Below are 24,051 nucleotides of genomic sequence, written 5' to 3' on the forward strand. Positions count from 1 at the left end.
GAACACCAATCTATATTATTGTGGTTAATATAGAACCATCATCCTGTTACTTACACCAATTAGAACCATCCCAATCTATACTTACGGACCAACCAATATAGAACACCAATCTATATAATTACATACATTATAGAACCACCAATCCATACTTACACCAATATAGAACCACCAATATACTTACACCAATATAGAACACCAATTATAAGTACACCAATTAGGAACCACCAATCCGATACTTACACCAATATAGAACACCAATCCCATACTTACACCAATAGAGAAGAACCACCATCTCCATACTTACTCACCAATATAGTAACACCATTAAAACCAATCCATATAGAACCACCAATATAGAACCACCAATCTATACTTACACCAATATAGAAACCACCAATCCATACTTTACACCAATATAGAAACACCAATCCATACTACACCAATATACACCAATATACTTAATGTATCACCATATATAGAGACCACTATCTATACTTACACCATTGAGAACCACCAATCCATATACTTACACCATATAGAACCACCAATCTATTAATATTAGAACCACCAATCCATACTTACACACCAATTATAGAACACCAATCCATACTTACAACCAACTATAGAACCACCAATCATACTTACACCAAATATAGAACCACCAATCCTATACTTACACCTAATATAGAACACCACAATTACATACTTACACCAATATAGAACACCAATCTATACTTACACCAATAAAGAACCACCAATTTCCAACTTACACCAATATAGAACCACCAATCTATGATTTTAACACCAATTATATATAAATATACTTACTACCACCATATAGAACCACCAATCCATACTTACACCAATATAGAACACCAATCCATTACACAGGTATAGAACCCAATCCATACTTACACCAATATAGGAGCCCACCAATCTATACTTACAGCCAATATAGAACACCCAATCCAAACTTACAGCGCGAACATAGAAACCTTTCCATCACACACCAATATAGACACCACTCAATCTATACTTACGACCCAATATCAGAACCCTGACAAGACTCCATACTTACACCAATATACGAACTCCAACTCTATACTTCACATCTCATATTAAACCACCAATCATACTTACACACCAATCCAATACTTAACAACAATATAGGGAACCACCATTCGCAGGTGAACATTACATGCCAATAGTAGAACCACAATCCAATACATACAACCAATATAGGACCACGAATCCACTGAACAGCCAATACTAACATACACGCAATATACAGAAGCACCAAATCCATACTTACACCAATATAGAACCACCAATCCATACTTACACCAATATAGAACCACCAATCCATACTTACAACACCAATATAGAACACCAATCCTATACCTTACCCAATATAGAACCACCAATATATACTTACACCAATCTATACTTACACCAATATAGAACCACCAATCTATACTTAAACCAATATAGAACCCTTCAATCGTATACTTACAACCAATATAGAACACCAAATCTATACTTACATCCAATATAGAACCACCAATCTATACTTACACCAATATAGAACCCACCAATCCATACTTACACCAATATAGAACCACCAATCCATACTTTACACCAATATAGAACCACCAAATCCATACTTACAACCAATATAGAACCACCAATCCAGATCTATACAATACACCAATAATAGAACCACCAATCTATACTTACACCAATATAGAACCACCAATCTATACTTACACCAATATAGAACCACCAATCCATACTTACACCAATATAGAACCACCAATCAATACTTATACCAATATATAAAACACCAATATAGACTTACACCAATATAGAACCACCAATCTATACTTACACCACCAATAGAACCATCCAATACTATACTTACACCAATATAGAACCACCAATCCATACTTACACCAATATAGACACACCAATCCCCAATCTATACTTACACCAATATATAAGAACCACCAATCTATACTATACTTACACCAATATAGAACCACCAATCCATACTTACACCCATATAGAACCCACCAATCCTATACTTACACCAATATAGAACCACCAATCTATACTTTACACCATATAGATATAAAAACCACCAATCTATACTTACACCAATATAGAACAATCTACCAATCCAATATACTTACACCAACATAGAACACCAATCTATACTTACACCAATATAGAACGCACCAATCTATACTTACACCAATATAGAACCACCAATCTATACTTACAATTTAGAAACGCACTCATTCTTTACTTACCCAATATAGAACCACCAATCCATACTTACACCAATATAGAACCACCAATCCATACTTACACAATATAGAACCACCAATCTATACTTACACCAATATAGAACCACCAATCCATACTTACACCAATATAGAACCACCAATCCATACTTACATCAATATAGAACCACCAATCCATACTTACACCAATATAGAACCACCAATCCATACTTACACCAATCTATACTTACACCAATATAGAACCACCAATCTATACTTACACCAATATAGAACCACCAATCCATACTTACACCAATATAGAACCACCAATCTATACTTACACCAATATAGAACCACCAATCTATACTTACACCAATATAGAACCACCAATCCATACTTAACAAATAAATATAGAACACCAATCCATACTTACACCAATATAGAACACACCAATCCAATACTTACAACCAACATAGGAACCAACCAATATATACTTACACACAATATAGAACCACCAATCCATACTTACACCAATATAGATCCTCACCAATCCATACTTACACCAATCAATCCATACTTACACCAATATAGAACCACCAATCCATACTTACACCAATATAGAACCACCAATCCATACTTACACCAATATAGAACACCAATCTATACTTACACCAATATAGAACCACCAATCCATACTTACACCAATATAGAACCACCAATCCATACTTACACACCAAAATAGAACCACCCAATCCATACATACAACCAACATAGAACCACCAATCCATACATAAACACCAATATAGAACCACCAATCTATACTTACATACACCAATATAGAACTACCAATCCATACTGCTTACCATTATAGAACCAACCAAATCCAATACTTACACCAATATAGAACCACCATCAAATACTTTACATCAATATAGAAACCACCAATCTATACCATACTTACACCAAATATAGAACCACCAATCTATACTTACACCAATATAGAACCACCAATCCATACTTACACCAATATAGAACCACCAATCTATACTTACACCAATATAGAACCACCAATCCATACTTACACCAATATAGAACCACCAATCTATACTTACACCAATATAGAACCACCAATCTATACTTACACCAATATAGAACCACCAATAGAATACCTTACATCTATACCATTACCACCAATCCATACTTACATCAATATAGAACCACCAATCTATACTTACAACACCAATATAGAAACGTGTTTGCTTCAATCTATACTTTACATCAATATAGAACCACCAATCCATACTTAACACCAATATTATACTTTACATCAATATAGAAACCACCAAATCCTATACATACACCAATATAGAACCACCAATGCCATACTTACACAAGATAGAAACACCACTTACATCTATACTTACACCAATATATACAGAACCACAATCCAATACTTACACCAATATAGAACACTTCAATCTATACTTACACCAATATAGAACCACCATCCATCGCAACTTTACCCACACCAATATAGGAACCACCAATCCATACTTACACCAATATAGAACAACCAATCTATACTTACACCAATATAGAACCACCAATCCATACTTACACCAATATATAACACCAATCTATACTTACACCAATATAGAACCACCAATATATACTTACACCAATAGTAGAATCACCAATCTCATACTTACACCAATATAGAACCACCAATCCATACTTACACCAATAGAATAAAACCACCGAATCTATACTTACACCATATAGAACCATCAATCCATACGTACACCAATATAGAACCACCAATCCATACTTACACCAATATAAGAACACCAATCTATACTCTACCCACCAATATAGAACCACCATCCATACTCCAACATACACCAATATAGAACCACCCATCTATACTTACACCAATATAGAACCACCAATCTATACTTACACCAATATAGAACCACCAATCTATACTTACACCAAATAGAACCACCCAATCCATACTTACACCAATATAGAACCAACCAATCGCATATATACTTACACCCAATATAGAAACCACCATAGATCTATACTTACACCAATATAGAACCACCACCAATCTCTTATACTTACACCAATATAGAACCACCAATCCATACTTACACCAATATAGAACCCACCAATCTATACTTACACCAATATAGAACCAACCAATTCCATACTTACACCAATATAGAACCATTCAATCTATACTTACACCAATATAGAACCACCAATCCATACTTTACACCAATATAGAGAACCACCAATCTATACTTACACCCAATATAGAACCACCAATCCATACTTACACCAATATAGAACCACCAATCTATACTTACACCAATATAGAACCACCAATCTATACTTACACAATATAGACCACCATCTATACTTACACCAATATAGAACCTTACAATCAAATACTTACCCAAATAATAGAACCCAATCTATAGGACTTACACCAATATAGAACCTTCAATCATACTTACACCAATATAGAACCCCCAATCTATACTTACACCAATATAGAACCACCAATCCATACTTACACCAATATAGAACCACCAATCTATACTTACACCAATAATAGAACCACCAATACATACTTACACCAATATAGAACCACCAATCCATACTTACACCAATATAGAACCACCAATCTATACTTACACCAATATAGAACCACCCATCTATACTTACACCAATATAGACCACCAATCCATACTTACACCATATTAGAACCACCATCCAATACCTATACTTACATCTATATAGAACCACCAATCCCATACTTACCATACAATATAGAACCACCAATCCCATACTTACACCAATATAGAACCACCAATCCATACTTACACCAATATAGAACACCAATCCATATACTTACATACAATATAGAACACCAATCCTATCTACTACACCAATATAGAACCACCAATCTATACTTACACCAATATAGAACCACCAATCCATACCTACACCAATATATACTTACACCAATATAGAACACCAATCCATACTTACACCAATATAGAACCTCCCAATCTATACTTACACCAATATAGAACCACCATATCACACATTCTATACTTACTCCTATATAGTACACCAATCTATTACTTACACAATATAGAATCCACCAAATCTATACTTACACAACAACAACTAGAAACTTCACCCTTATACCAATACTTACACCTAATATAGACATCCATCCATACCAATACACCCCAATATACAAGAACCACCAATCTATACTTACACCAAGATAGAACCACCAATCTATACTTACACCAATATAGAACCACCAATCTATACTTACACAATATAGAACAATATAGAACCACCAATCCATACTTACACCAATATAGAACCACCAATCTATACTTACACCAATAGAAGAACCACCAATCCATACTTACACCAATATAGAACACCAATCTATACTTACAACCAACATAGAACCACCAAATCTATTACTTACACCAATATAGAACCACAGCAATCTATACTTACAAAACCAATATAGATAAACACCAATCTATATACTTACAACCAATATAGAACCACCAAATCCATACTTACACCAATATAGAACAACCAATCTATAACTTACATACAATATAGAACCACCAATCATACTTTACACCAACATAGAACCACCAATCTCTATACTTACACCCGTCCCATACTTACATCATACTAGGACCACCAATACTATACTGTACTACCAACCTTATTAGAACCCCCATACCATACTTACCACCAATATAGAACCACCAATCTCATACTTACACCAATATAGAACAACCAATCCATACTTACACCAATATAGAAACCACCAATCCCATACTTACACCAATATAGAACCACCAATACATACTTACACCAATATAGAACCACCAATCCATACTTACAACCAATATAGAACCACCAATCCATACTTACACCAATATAGAACCACCAATCCATACTTACATCAATATAGAACCTTCAATCTATACTTAGAACACCAATATAGAACCACCAATCTATACTTACACCAATATAGAACCACCATCCATACTTACACCAAAATACATATTACACCAATATAGAACCACAATCTATACTTACACCAATATAGAACCACCAATCCATACTTACACCAATCCATACTTACACCAATATAGAACACCAATCTATACTTACACCAATATAGAACCACCAATCCATACTTACACCAATATAGAACCACCAATCTATACTTACACCAATATAGAACCACCAATCCATACTTACACCAATATAGAACCACCAATCCATACTTACACCAATATAGAACCACCAATCCATACTTACACCAATATAGAACCACCAATCCATACTTACAACCAATTTAGAACCACCAATCTAACTTACAACCAATATAGAACACCATCATACTTACACCATATAGAACACCAATCCATACTTACACCAATATAGAACCCACCAATCTCATACTTACACCAATATAGAACCACCAATCTATACTTACATCCATACTACCACTACATATAGACACAATCCATACTTAACCACATATAGAACCACCATCTATACTTACACCAATATAGAACACACCAATCTATACTTACACCAATATAGGACCACCAATCTATACTTACACCAATATAGAACCACCAATCTATACTTACACCAATATAGAACCACCAATCCTATACTTACACCAATATAGAACCACCAATCCATACTTACACCAATATAGAACCACCAATCTATACTTACACCAATATAGAACCTTCAAATCCATACTTACACCAATATAGAACCACCAATCCATACTTACACCAATATAGAACCACCAATCTATACTTACACCAATATAGAACCACCAATCCATACTTACACCAATATAGAACCACCAATCCATACTTACACCAATATAGAACCTACCAATCCATACTTACACCAATATAGAACCTTCAATCTATACTTACATCAATATAGAACCACCAATCATACTTACACCAATATAGAACCACCAATCTATACTTACACCAATATAGAACCACCAATCCATACTTACACCAATATAGAACCACCAATCTATACTTACACCAATATAGAACCACCAATCTATACTTACACCAATATAGAACCACCAATCCATACTTACACCAATATAGAACCACCAATCCATACTTACACCAATATAGAACCACCAATCCATACTTACACCAATATAGAACCACCAATCTATACTTACACCAATATAGAACACCAATCTATACTTACACCAATATAGAACCACCAATCCATACTTACACCAATATAAGAACCACCAATCTATACTTACACCAATATAGAACCACCAATCCATACTTACACCAATATAGAACACCAATCTATACTTACACCAATATAGAACCACCAATCTATACTTACACCAATATAGAACCACCAATCCATACTTACACCAATATAGAACACCAATATAGAACCACCAATCTATACTTACACCAATATAGAACCACCAATCCATACTTACACCAATATAGAACCACCAATCCATACTTACACCAATATAGAACCACCAATCTATACTTACACCAATATAGAACCACCAATCATACTTACACCAATATAGAACCACCAATCCATACTTACACCAATATAGAACCACCAATCCATACTTACACCAATATAGAACACCAATCCATACTTACACCAATATAGAACCACCAATCCATACTTACACACCAATATAGAACCACCAATCCATACTTACACCAATATAGAACCACCAATCTATACTTACACCAATATAGAACCACCAATCCATACTTACACCAATATAGAACCACCAATCCATACTTACACCAATATAGAACCACCAATCCATACTTACACCAATATAGAACCACCAATCCATACTTACACCAATATAGAACCACCAATCCATACTTACACCAATATAGAACCACCAATCCATACTTACACCAATATAGAACCACCAATCCATACTTACCCCAAATAAACTTCAACTTACATACACCAATATAGAACCACCAATCCATACTTACACCAATATAGAACCACCAATCCATACTTACACCAATATAGAACCACCAATCTATACTTACACCAATATAGAACCACCAATCCATACTTACACCAATATAGAACCACCAATCTATACTTACACCAATATAGAACCACCAATCCATACTTACACCAATATAGAACCACCAATCTATACTTACACCAATATAGAACACCAATCCATACTTACACCAATATAGAACCACCAATCTATACTTACACCAATATAGAACACCAATCCATACTTACACCAATATAGAACCACCAATCCATACTTACACCAATATAGAACCACCAATCCATACTTACACCAATATAGAACCACCAATCCATACTTACACCAATATAGAACCACCAATCTATACTTACACTAATATAGAACTTACACCAATATAGAACCACCAATCTATACTTACACCAATATAGAACCACCAATCCATACTTACACCAATATAGAACCACCAATCCATACTTACACCAATATAGAACCACCAATCTATACTTACACCAATATAGAACCACCAATCCATACTTACACCAATATAGAACCACCAATCCATACTTACACCAATATAGAACCACCAATCCTATACTTACACCAATATAGAACCACCAATCCATACTTACACCAATATAGAACCACCAATCCATACTTACACCAATATAGAACCACCAATCCATACTTACACCAATATAGAACCACCAATCCATACTTACACCAATATAGAACCACCAATACTATACTTACACCAATATAGAACCACCAATCCATACTTACACCAATATAGAACCACCAATCATACTTACACCAATATAGAACCACCAATCCATACTTACACCAATATAGAACCACCAATCCTATACTTACACCAATATAGAACACCAACCATACTTACACCAATATAAACACAATATACTTACACCAATATAGAACCACCAATCCATACTTACACCAATATATACTTACACCAATATAGAACCACCAATCTATACTTACACCAATATAGAACCACCAATCCATACTTACACCAATATAGAACCACCAATCCATACTTACACCAATATAGAACCACCAATCCATACTTACACCAATATAGAACCACCAATCTATACTTACACCAATATAGAACCACCAATCCATACTTACACCAATATAGAACCACCAATCCATACTTACACCAATATAGAACCACCAATCCATACTTACACCAATATAGAACACCAATCCATACTTACACCAATATAGAACCACCAATCTATACTTACACCAATATAGAACCACCAATCCATACTTACACCAATATAGAACCACCAATCCATACTTACACCAATATAGAACCACCAATCCATACTTACACAATATAGAACCACCAATCCATACTTACACCAATATAGAACCACCAATCCATACTTACACCAATATAGAACCACCAATCCATACTTACACCAATATAGAACCACCAATCCATACTTACACCAATATAGAACACCAATCCATACTTACACCAATATAGAACCACCAATCCATACTTACACCAATATAGAACACCAATCCATACTTACACCAATATAGAACCACCAATCCATACTTACACCAATATAGAACCACCAATCCATACTTACACAATATAGAACCACCAATCCATACTTACACCAATATAGAACCACCAATCCATACTTACACCAATATAGAACCACCAATACATACTTACACCAATATAGAACCACCAATCCATACTTACACCAATATAGAACACCAATCCATACTTACACCAATATATAGAACCACCAATCCATACTTACACCAATATAGAACCACCCATCCATACTTACACCAATATAGAACACAATCCATACTTACACAATATAGAACCACCAATCCATACTTACACCAATATAGAACCACCAATAATCTATACTTACACCAATATAGAACCACCAATCCATACTTACACCAATATAGAACCACCAATCCATACTTACACCAATATAGAACCACCAATCCATACTTACACCAATATAGAACCTTCAATCTATACTTACACCAATATAGAACCACCAATCCATACTTACATCAATATAGAACCACCAATCCATACTTACACCAATATAGAACCACCAATCCATACTTACACCAATATAGAACCACCAATCCATACTTACACCAATATAGAACACCAATCCATACTTACACCAATATAGAACCACCAATCTATACTTACACCAATATAGAACCACCAATCCATACTTACACCAATATAGAACCACCAATCCATACTTACACCAATATAGAACCACCAATCCATACTTACACCAATATAGAACCCACCAATCCATACTTACACCAATATAGAACCACCAATCCATACTTACACCAATATAGAACACCAATCCATACTTACACCAATATAGAACCACCAATCCATACTTACACCAATATAGAACCACCAATCCATACTTACACCAATATAGAACCACCAATCCATACTTACACCAATATAGAACCACCAATCCATACTTACACCAATATAGAACCACCAATCCATACTTACACCAATATAGAACACCAATCCATACTTACACCAATATAGAACCACCAATCCATACTTACACCAATATAGAACACCAATCCATACTTACACCAATATAGAACCACCAATCCATACTTACACCAATATAGAACCACCAATCCATACTTACACCAATATAGAACCACCAATCCATATACTTACATCAATATAGAACCACCAATCCATACTTACACCAATATAGAACCACCAATCTATACTTACACCAATATAGAACCACCAATCCATACTTACACCAATATAGAACCACCAATCCATACTTACACCAATATAGAACACCAATCCATACTTACACCAATATAGAACACCAATCCATACTTACACCAATATAGAACACCAATCCATACTTACACCAATATAGAACCACCAATCCATACTTACACCAATATAGAACCACCAATCTATACTTACACCAATATAGAACCACCAATCCATACTTACACCAATATAGAACCACCAATCCATACTTACACCAATATAGAACACCAATCCATACTTACACCAATATAGAACCACCAATCCATACTTACACCAATATAAACCACCAATCTATACTTACACCAATATAGAACCACCAATCTATACTTACACCAATATAGAACCACCAATCCATACTTACACCAATATAGAACCACCAATCCATACTTACACCAATATAGAACCACCAATCATACTTACACCAATATAGAACCACCAATCCATACTTACACCAATATAGAACCACCAATCCATACTTACACCAATATAGAACCACCAAATCATACTTACACCAATATAGAACCACCAATCCATACTTACACCAATATAGAACCACCAATCCATACTTACACCAATATAGAACCACCAATCCATACTTACACCAATATAGAACCACCAATCATACTTATACCAATATACACCAATCATACTTAACCATATAGACCACCAATCCATACTTACACCAATATAGAACCACCAATCCATACTTACACCAATATAGAACCACCAATCCATACTTACACCAATATAGAACCACCAATCCATACTTACACCAATATAGAACCACCAATCCATACTTACACCAATATAGAACCACCAATCCATACTTACACCAATATAGAACCACCAATCCATACTTACACCAATATAGAACCACCAATCATACTTACACCAATATAGAACCACCAATCCATACTTACACCAATATAGAACCACCAATCCATACTTACACCAATATAGAACCACCAATCATACTTATACACCAATATAGAACCACCAATCTATACTTACACCAATATAGAACCACCAATCCTATACTTACACCAATATAGAACCACCAATCCTATACTTACACCAATATAGAACCACCAATCCATACTTACACCAATATAGAACCACCAATCCATACTTACACCAATATAAACACCACAATCCATACTTACACCAATATAGAACCACCAATCCTATACTTACACCAATATAAACACCAATCTACTACACATACTTACTTACACAATATAGAACCACAATCCATACTTACACCAATATAGAACCACCAATCATACTTACACCAATATACTTACACAATATAAACCACAATCCATACTTACACCAATATAGAACCACCAATCCATACTTACACCAATATAGAACACCAATCATACTTACACCAATATAGAACCACCAATCCATACTTACACCAATATAGACACCACCAATCACCATACTTACACCAATATAGAACCACCAATCCATACTTACACCAATATAGAACCACCAATCCATACTTACACCAATATGAACACCAATCCATATACTTACACCAATATAGAACACCAATCTATACTTACACCAATATAGAACCACCAATCCATACTTACACCAATATAAAACCACCAATCCATACTTACACCAATATAGAACCTTCAATCCATACTTACACCAATATAGAACGGATATCTTTTACACCAATATAGAACCACCAATCCATACTTACATCAATATAAAACCACCAATCCATACTTACATCAATTTAAAACCACCAATCCATACTTACATCAATATAGAACCACCAATCCATACTTACACCAATATAGAACCACCAATCCATACTTACACCAATATAGAACCACCAATCCATATTTACACCAATATAGAACCACCAATCCATATTTACACCAATATAGAACCACCAATCCATATTTACACCAATATAGAACCACCAATCCATACTTTTTATTATTTTTACTGATTTTACTGGTAAAAGATGTTTATAAAACATATATTGGTGTACCTCGAAAGTCAAAATTAGATCATAGTGACCTACTTTTTAAGCCTATGTCACAAAATTAATTGAACCTAAACTTAGAGTATCACCTTTTATCCAGACACAGAATTGATGTTGATTGTAGAGCTGCTAAACAAACCAAATTCTCCAGAATCTCATCATTATTTGACTCCAAAGTAAATACAGACCTTTTTGTCATCTCCAATTCATACAAAACAAGATATCCCAGAGGGATCTTGGCGCCCACCAAAGAATGATCTATGTCTGACAATGGAAAGAGGGATCTTTTCTCTGCTTTTCAAACTTTTGCAAACATACTACATATAAAATTTGAGACAGATCGCTTCAGTGCTTTCTGAGAAATAGCAGCAACAAACTTCAACTATCAAAATCCAAGATGGCTCCTTGGCGGCCATCTTGTTGATCGATCGGTCCCAATCGAAATATGCACAACTATGGCCCTAGGGGAACCTATATATGAAATTTGAGACAGATTCATTCAATACTTTCTGAGAAATAGCGATAACAAACTTTAACTATCAAAATCCAAGATGGCAGCCTGGCGGCCATTTTGTTGACCGATCGATCCAAAAACGCATTATACACAACTAGAGCCCTAGGGAACATACATTTAAAATTTGAGAAAAATTCCTTCAGTACTTTGTGAGAAATAGCAATAACAATCTTTAACTATCAATATCCAAGATGGCTGCCTGGCGGCCATTTTGTTGACCGATCGATCCAAAAACGCATTATGCACAACTAGAGCCCTAGGGGAACCTACATATGAAATTTGAGAAAGATCCCTTCAGTACTTTGTGAGAAATAGCAATAATAATCTTTAACTATCAAAATCAAAGATGGCTGCCTGGCGGCCATCTTGTTGACCGATTGGTCCCAAAAAACGCAATATGCACAACAAGGGCCCTAGGGAAACCTACATATGAAATTTGAGAAAAATCCCTTCAGTACTTTGTGAGAAATAGCGATAACAAACTTTAACTATCAAAATCCAAGATGGCTGCCTGGCGGCCATCTTACTGACTGATTGGTCCCAAAATACAATATGCACAACTATGGCCCTAGGGGAACCTACATATGAAATTTGAGACAGATCCCTTCAGTACTTTCTGAGAAATAGCAATAACAAACTTTAAGTATCAAAATGCAAGATGGCTGCCTGGCGGCCATCTTGTTGACCGATTGGTTCCAAAATACAATATGCACAACTAGGGCCCTAGGGAAACCTACATATGAAATTTGAGAAAAATCCCTTCAGTACTTTCTGAGAAATAGCGATAACAAACTTTAAGTATCAAAATGCAAGATGGCTGCCTGGCGGCCATCTTGTTGACCGATTGGTCCCAAAACGCATTATGCACAACTAGAGCCCTAGGGGAACCTACATATGAAATTTGAGAAAGATCCCTTCAGTACTTTGTGAGAAATAGCAATAACAATCTTTAACTATCAAAATCAAAGATGGCTGCCTGGCGGCCATCTTGTTGACCGATTGGTCCCAAAACGCAATATGCACAACTAGGGCCCTAGGGAAACCTACATATGAAATTTGAGAAAAATCCCTTCAGTACTTTCTGAGAAATAGCGATAACAAACTTTAACTATCAAAATCCAAGATGGCTGCCTGGCGGCCATTTTGTTGACCGATTGGTCCCAAAATACAATATGCACAACTATGGCCCTAGGGGAACCTACATATGAAATTTGAGACAGATCCCTTCAGTACTTTCTGAGAAATAGCGATAACAAACTTTAAGTATCAAAATGCAAGATGGCTGCCTGGCGGCCATCTTGTTGACTGATTGGTCCCAAAATACAATATGCACAACTAGGGCCCTAGGGAAACCTACATATGAAATTTGAGAAAAATCCCTTCAGTACTTTCTGAGAAATAGCAATAACAAACTTTAAGTATCAAAATCCAAGATGGCTGCCTGGCGGCCATCTTGTTGACCGATTGGTCCCAAAATGCAATATGCATAACTAGGGCCATAGGGGAACCTACATATGTAATGTGAGACAGATCCCTTCAGTACTTTCTGAGAAATAGCGATAACAAGAATTGTTAACGGACGGAAGGACGGACGGAAGGACGGACCACAGACCACGGACAAAAAGCGATTTGAATAGCCCACCATCTGATGATGGTGGGCTAAAAAGTCAATCAAGGATTAATTTCACTGGTTACTGATTTGGCAATTTATCCAAATAATCAGGTTAACTAGTAATCAGTTTGAGTGATAATGTGAGAGTAGTCCAGAAAATATCCTTAATTTTCATCTTAATATGAACTTGTGATAATGAAGCTCAACAATTGAACTTCTGAAATCTATACAGCCATGCCAAAAATTAACATTGTCTAATCTATAATCAAGATTGCCTATAGTGATAAGATAAAAACATTTCTTTGGACAATTAAAAAACATAAAAAAAACACCACATACATTTAGTTCATCTATTTTGTAAGTTTACATTCCCATCCTTATATTGTTTTGGACAGAAATAAAACGCACTTGCTTCATCTATCTTAATTTATCGTAGAAAGTTATGTATGTGTTTGTAAGGATTTGATTAACAGTACAGCAATCTGATAAAAGTTCAGTCTAAACATGTCACACATTCAATTGATTTTGTATCAATCCCACTACATGTGTTGTAAAAAGGATTTAGCATTCAACAGCTACTGTAACAACCAATGTATAAACACAGTAAAACTTTGTAAGTAGACGATATGACTTACAGACAAACCAGGCCCAGATTAGGATATTTGTGGAGCAATTCACAATGATTATTCTAGCCCCAACAATTCATCACCAAAATTTCATCTATAATTACCAGTGAAATATCCTTACTGGTATAAGAGAAGCAAAAGTAGCAGAGTTTGTACGTTTCCATTGTGTATATCAAGGCCACAAACTGGTTATTTACCATTAAACAATGTGTTACTTGCGGTTTGTTGGTAAAATTCTTCAGAATATTTTAGCTAAAACTACCATGTCAGTGAATGGACTCAAGGAACTCTGATGTTAATAAATCAGTGTCACTTCCAACCCATATATACATAAGTATCGAACTAAATTTTTTGAGTGTTTTTTATTTAAGTACATGCAGTCCTGTATCTCCTTATTTGCCAAAAGATATAATCAAGAAACTTTCTTTCATCTTTTTTTAACAAAGGACACCAAGTAGGGTAAGAAATGATAGTTAATTAAATGTCATGTTAAACATAGCAAGTGATTGGACTTGAATACATATATGGAACTATATATATTCATGATGTAACAGAATATGTATTTAAGCTGGGGCTCTGTTATATTGTCCCCCCAGCTTTCCTCTGAGTCCAGGTTCCATCAGCTGAGTGATTGTATACAGTTAGTTGACGCTAGGTAAAGACCACGCTTTATCTTTTAAAATTACAGCAGAAAGTAGATTTACTTTGAAGATTTCTGGCCACTGGACCAGAAGTTTAAAGTGTCTCCAAATTCTATTATTAGCTAAACACATCCGGGCCAAAAGTCTGAAACACATGTGGGGCAGTTGTCAGGTACTGACTATAGGATATGGTAGCTTTCCTTCATTTCTAAAATCTGGCAGGCTCTCACTGACAGTTTATTTGTAAATGCATACATCAATAAGAGCTAGCCATACAGCATGACTTACCTGAGGGATTGAGGTTTTCCTGATCAGAGTCAGAATCTGACAGATTATCTGTTGTATTTGGATCATCTGGAAAAAAAAGTATCAATTTATATTAATTGAATGGGTTTTAGTTTTGAAATATTTATCATAGGCAACAATTTAGTCAGATTACCATACATGTACTTTCCATTTTAAAAGTATGAATACATGAAGTTTATAACCTGTTTCATAGAATTCAACAAAATTACTAACTGAAGGTGAGACAACTCTTCTATCTTTAAGCAACAGCACATAATTTTATATTTTATATGCTTGATCAGACTGAAAGGGAACCATGATGGAAGGGAGACAACTCTGTAATCTCTACGTCAGAGCCAACATTCAGACAATAGAGCATATTCTGAAGGGAGCTTACTCTGTCAGCCCTCTATATTCAATATAATTCAAGCTATATATCACTATTTTTTTTATTTCTACAAACAGTACGGGGATATATGTAAGAACCAACTTTGTGTAACTGAAGATGGGATAACTCTTTTATCTCTACCTCAGTTCTTCATGGACCTTACTGAAGGATCAGTACTTTGTGAGCTGCACAATGAAGAGGAAACTTCATCTTCTCCATGTGTGTCTAACCTACCGTTGAGTCCTAGTTGCTGCCTCCAGAGTTCTGCCCGGGATGGGGACGGCAATGGTTTACCATTAGATCCTAACACCCTGGGGCTGTACGTCATAGGCGTCTTAAACACAGGCTCCTGACGCTGAAGAAAAACAAATACAATTGTAGAAGAATTGCAACGGCACCAACAAACACAATTACTTACATACATTTCTTCTTTGGTTTTAAAAACTTCAACAAAATAAATCATTGAGCTTCATTTTTCAAAATCATTTTGTGGTAAAATATGACTAGCATTGTAACAAGTGTGTGAACTCCACGTGTATGAATTCTCATTTAAGCGGTTTTCTCAATAGAAATTAACAGTAAAATAAGATTGTGCTAAAATTTTATACAGCTATACTGTAAACCAACTTTTTGGTGGATATTAAATTTCGTGGATTGAAATCCTATAAATCAATGAGTTGTAGAAAGTAATTCGCAGAGATAATCTTTTTGGGAAATTGTTTGGATCGCGAAATTTGCAAAAGTAAATTGCAGACGATAGAAAGTTGGTAGACAGTTTTGTGCTTCGTCATAATTGAATTAACATGTTCAAAATTACTAATGTACTAACATTTGATAGTACCAAAATAACTGTTTACAATTCAATTCAACTAAGTGTTACCTTTTAACAATAATTTCGATTTAGACTAAAATTACATTGTTATCAAATATAGGATAGTGTGTCTATGTTTGATCCATGAAATAGTGAACGGTAAGAAATAACGTAATTGATGACAAATAATACAATGTATAACTTTTTCTGATCTACACATACAATATTTCATAATAATAGCCCCAATAATTGCTCAGAATTCTAGGTGAGGTGGTTAATTTGTCCTGGTATTCATCAAACAATGCTAGATTGATGTGTTAATTGATAAAGAACAGAAATTTCAACTGGTACGCTTTCATTTCTTGATCTATGTACCTAGCAAAGGTGGAAACAAACAAGGGAAGAGATGTTATCACTTGATGACAAAGATAAGCATTAAATGGACTGAGCCCAGGCTGGACAACAAAAGGGTCATAGATTTCATTGATAAGTTATTTATAGATTTAATGGAAAGGCGATTCACTTTATTGGTAAAACACATACGACATTTCATACCATTCAATGGGTGTCAACCAAAACAATATCGTATGACATTAATCAGATACCATACCCCAATGAGTTTTGTTAACCCGAGACCATTTCAACAGCCACAAACTGTGTATCAAATTGCAGAGAGCCTTTGTAATTAATGTCAATAACTCACACAATTATGAAAATCGGGTGTGGTTGGCTAGAACACATGAAACTTTCATGAGTATAACAATGTACAGTAACAGTAGTTTAAAAATCTTTACAAAATATGGCATCAGGACATTTTATAATGATAAAAGGGATAAACAGATGAATCAAATGAAGTTGTATCATCAAGCTTACACTTGTAATTCTATACTTCAGAATAAACAGAAAATGAGGCCATCATGGAAATATACACTACACAAAGTTAGCCCCAATAACAGAGTTTATGGATTACATATTCATGCCAAATGTAGCTTTGCTCTTTTTGTTTATTTATAAACCTGATTGGTATCTTATTACACCTCAAAAACGGTATCAATCTATATGCAGTGTAAAAATGTTTTAAGTATTGCATGGTTTTAAATAGCAGAACAGGACTCAACAGATGCAGGACGAAAGCCAACATAAATTATTTACTACTGTATATTTAAAATTTATTGAACTTGTACAGAGTACACAAGTAACAATTCTTTACAGTGAAGGTTACCAGCAGGACCAGACCTGAGCTCTTCACAGTTTTAACAATAATGATTTAAACAGGACTATCAGAAACTCCAATGTCAAAATGATCACATTTGTCAATAAGTTAATTATGGTATATGGAACTGCATGCATGCAAAGACAGAAATGAGTTTAAAAAGATTATTGAACTCTTGGTACAATGTAAATGTCTTCCAGTTATAGTACATACACATACCATTCTGCAATATGAGATTACTTTTTGATATCAAAACATGGAGAAAATTTTACTTGTAAGAGATGTAACTTCCTGATGAAATAAATGTCTGTTTTTCATGAAGGGAAAATATATCATAAATAAACCAGGAAAATTTCTTTTTCTTATAAACTTGTCCTTTGAATACTCTTACAAGGAATTAGTGAAAATGAAAATGATGAATTGCTGATAGTCAAAAGGTTTTTAATCAATCATTAATACATACCTTTATTTTGGCAGGTGATGAAAACATTTTCAGATCGACTCTAATATCTGATGATCAAAGACGTGAAATTATTGACAGGAATTTTAATCTGGATCAATTCACTGCATGAGGTGCTGTGTGTTTATAATTATATATAGAGGTCAAAGACATGCAGCCATAGCCAGTTCATGTGTTTGGAAAACATGTTCTCCCTTTAAATCCGGATACACATCTGAAATACAGAAAGAAAATTCCTTGGTGTACTTTAAACATAACATATACGCTGTTTGTGTATAATGATAACCATAATTACATTAGGTGTGGACTAGATAGATGTTTGAGACTAAATTTACATGTCCACTCCTCTGTACCACACAGATGTGTGGTAACTAGTGTATACTGTAATACTTTTATAGAATCGGTCAATTTAACCAATGATTTAAACTGTAGATCAGTAAAGAAAACATGCACACAATACTAATGTTTTTGAATAAGAATCAATCATCTACAGAATTTATCTATATTCTTTATATCTGTCTTTCTGCAGCAACCTGAAGTTTTAATCAAGCTGATTTGATATCAGAGTACATGGATTTGACTCACTTAACCAAGCTGTTTTGATATCAGAGTACATGGATTTGACTCGCTTAACCATGCTGTTTTGATATCAGAGTACATGGATTTGACTCGCTTAACCATGCTGTTTTGATATCAGAGTACATGGATTTGACTCACTTAACCAAGCTGTTTTGATATCAGAGTACATGGATTTGACTCGCTTAACCACGCTGTTTTGATATCAGAGTACATGGATTTGACTCACTTAACCAAGCTGTTTTGATATCAGAGTACATGGATTTGACTCGCTTAACCATGCTGTTTTGATATCAGAGTACATGGATTTGACTCGCTTAACCATGCTGTTTTGATATCAGAGTACATGGATTTGACTCGCTTAACCAAGCTGTTTTGATATCAGAGTACATGGATTTGACTCGCTTAACCAAGCTGTTTTGATATCAGAGTACATGGATTTGACTCGCTTAACCAAGCTGTTTTGATATCAGAGTACATGGATTTGACCTGCTTAACCATGCTGTTTTGATATCAGAGTACATGGATTTGACTCACTTAACCATGCTGTATTGATATCAGAGTACATGGATTTGACTCACTTAACCATACTGTATTGATATCAGAGTACATGGATTTGACTCGCTTAACCATGCTGTATTGTTATCAGAGTACATGGATTTGACTCACTTAACCAAGCTGTTTTGATATCAGAGTACATGGATTTGACTCGCTTAACCATGCTGTTTTGATATCAGAGTACATGGATTTGAGTCGCTTAACCATGCTGTTTTGATATCAGAGTACATGGATTTGACTCGCTTAACCATGCTGTTTTGATATCAGAGTACATGGATTTGACTCGCTTAACCAAGCTGTTTTGATATCAGAGTACATGGATTTGACTCGCTTAACCAAGCTGTTTTGATATCAGAGTACATGGATTTGACTCGCTTAACCATGCTGTTTTGATATCAGAGTACATGGATTTGACTCGCTTAACCATGCTGTATTGATATCAGAGTACATGGATTTGACTCGCTTAACCATGCTGTATTGTTATCAGAGTACATGGATTTGACTCACTTAACCACGCTGTTTTGATATCAGAGTACATGGATTTGACTCGCTTAACCATGCTGTTTTGATATCAGAGTACATGGATTTGAGTCGCTTAACCATGCTGTTTTGATATCAGAGTACATGGATTTGACTCACTTAACCATGCTGTTTTGATATCAGAGAACATGGATTTGACTCACTTAACCAAGCTGTTTTGATATCAGAGTACATGGATTTGACTTGCTAACCATCTGTTTTGATATCAGAGTACATGGATTTGACTCACTTAACCATGCTGTTTTGATATCAGAGTACATGGATTTGACTCGCTTAACCAAGCTGTTTTGATATCAGAGTACATGGATTTGACTCGCTTAACCATGCTGTATTGATATCAGAGTACATGGATTTGACTCGCTTAACCAAGCTGTTTTGATATCAGAGTACATGGATTTGACTCACTTAACCAAGCTGTTTTGATATCAGAGTACATGGATTTGACTCGCTTAACCATGCTATTTTGATATCAGAGTACATGGATTTGACTCGCTTAACCAAGCTGTTTTGATATCAGAGTACATGGATTTGACTCGCTTAACCAAGCTGTTTTGATATCACAGTACATGGATTTGACTCGCTTAACCATGCTGTATTGATATCAGAGTACATGGATTTGACTCACTTAACCAAGCTGTATCACTGTAGTGCAACTAGTACGGCAACGATGTTTTGATCCGTTTATGGTATCGCTTCGATATACGAGTACCGAGCAGGTAGGTTCCAACTTGAAGAGTTTAAATACATTGCGCATGGTGTTGCAGACCGATATTTAGCTCAAGTGTTAATTAGATATCCTACCTTGTATTAAGACCGTGATTTCACGTAAAGTACTCCTATTTATCATACAATTGTGACACTTACATACAGCTTGATGCGAGTTCCTAGCAAAAACTTCAAGTTTTCATCTGAATCTTGCTTATTATCCAAGATATTCACAAGATTTGACTGAGAAACAAATTATTAGGTTCATATGTATCAATCTGATATGCGCTTTGCTATATTTGATGAAGAATAAAGAGTGATTGACCCATTGTTTACATCGTTGTGTCAGTCTTTGCGCAACGGTTTTGATCGATGATATTGCGAAAAAGTGTACGGTTTGGAGTTTGAGATTGCAACGGTTTGGTATTTATATGATGGCATCTCCATGCGTAATAGAATCCAACCGTAACGTATTAAGCACAGGGATCTGAGAATTAGTTACAGTTTCTATAATTATGGCCCCACCAGAATGCCAATATACTATTTTTAGATGTTTTAGGGACGTAGATAAAAAAAATCAGTAAAAATCCTATTCTACATTAAACACACAGAGTACAATGTAGAATAGGATATTTACCGATTTTTTTATCTAGACCCCTAAAACGTCTAAAATGGTCTTTGGGTACTCTTGTGGGTCCACGATTACATCATAATTAATGTGCATAAATCTATAAACTGTAAATAATTATCAGATCCCTAGCTGTGGCATTAATTACATTTGTCCAGTTCACCTTTAAAACAATAGTTTGCCGCTGTCCACTCGGTCACACTGACCAATGCATATATACTATTATACTAATTAGGTACATTTTTATTATACAAATGAGATGTGTGTACCTGCATCTGATATGTACATGATTTTGTATACTGTTTTTATGCCCATAATTACAATGCCTATAGGTCTCTCCAATCCTTTGATGTGGAATTAAAGAGTTTTTACTCTTGAAAACTTTTGAATTTATGAATTTTTTATTGCATACCAACAAAAACTATTTTGGGAGGATTTTAACGGCAAAATTTGCTGTAAATATGTCATAGAGTCGGACATCTTGTACCGCCGTCCTCAATTCCTAGCGTAACCACAAGGATAATTGAATAAGCTACAGTTCATTTCAATATGGACCAACCAAAGAACCCATAGACCATGTTTACACGTTTAAGGGGTCTAGATCAAAAATCGGTTAAATCACATTCTACTAAGTACGTATATATTGCGAAAGGTGGAAAGCTCCCCGACACACAAAAAAAAGAAAAAAAAAAGAAAGAAAAATCTACCACACCTGCGCTTTAGCGGCCAAAAATCATATTTCTAGGAAGTCTTAAGAAACAGATAACTAACGTTGGAAATAGCGATGCCTTTTCCTTTTAAAATCGTATAAAATGGTCCATGGGCAATGTGTTGGGTGTACATTGATACAACTTTATCTAATTATCAGACTCTTGTGGGCGTAACATCTTGGTTTCTTGATGTCCCTTCATCGTTATTGAAATTACGTCAGATTTAATTTCGTGCCCGTTAATAACTGATATTTATATTGTCACTGTACACATGTACAGTACCTATGTCTGGCTAATGGCTATTAAACCCAATGTATGATAATTCTCTATCAACATTGGCAGTTACATGTAGATTTTGGTGTGCTAATAATTTCTTCAGAGTTCAAGAGGTCACAAAAACACTGAGTTCAAGTCAATGTGACAACTCGTTGAAAAACGTTAACGTATTCTTAAAATTGAAGTATATATATTTTTGTATATTTGGTTTATCGGTAGTCAGATACTGTCATTGTTTAATCG

The 24,051-nt window shown here is 35.0% G+C and overlaps 1 protein-coding gene across 6 annotated transcripts in view; it reads right to left on the reverse strand.

Annotated features, from left to right (window-relative positions):
- Positions 1 to 24,051, reverse strand: part of LOC138316228 (kinesin-like protein KIFC3) — a 112,003-nt gene that overhangs the window by 52,945 nt on the left and 35,007 nt on the right. For all 6 annotated transcript variants that reach the window (XM_069257825.1, XM_069257826.1, XM_069257827.1 and 3 more), the window contains exons 2-4: positions 19,819 to 20,029; positions 17,566 to 17,686; positions 16,947 to 17,012 (exon numbers count right to left, since the gene is read on the reverse strand). In XM_069257825.1, the coding sequence (XP_069113926.1) occupies positions 16,947 to 17,012; positions 17,566 to 17,686; positions 19,819 to 19,845 (214 nt within the window). In that variant the 5' untranslated portion in view covers positions 19,846 to 20,029. The remainder of the gene's footprint in view (positions 1 to 16,946; positions 17,013 to 17,565; positions 17,687 to 19,818; positions 20,030 to 24,051) is intronic.

The sequence above is a fragment of the Argopecten irradians genome, chromosome 2 (genome assembly GCF_041381155.1).
Source record: "Argopecten irradians isolate NY chromosome 2, Ai_NY, whole genome shotgun sequence".
Classification (NCBI taxonomy): domain Eukaryota; kingdom Metazoa; phylum Mollusca; class Bivalvia; order Pectinida; family Pectinidae; genus Argopecten; species Argopecten irradians.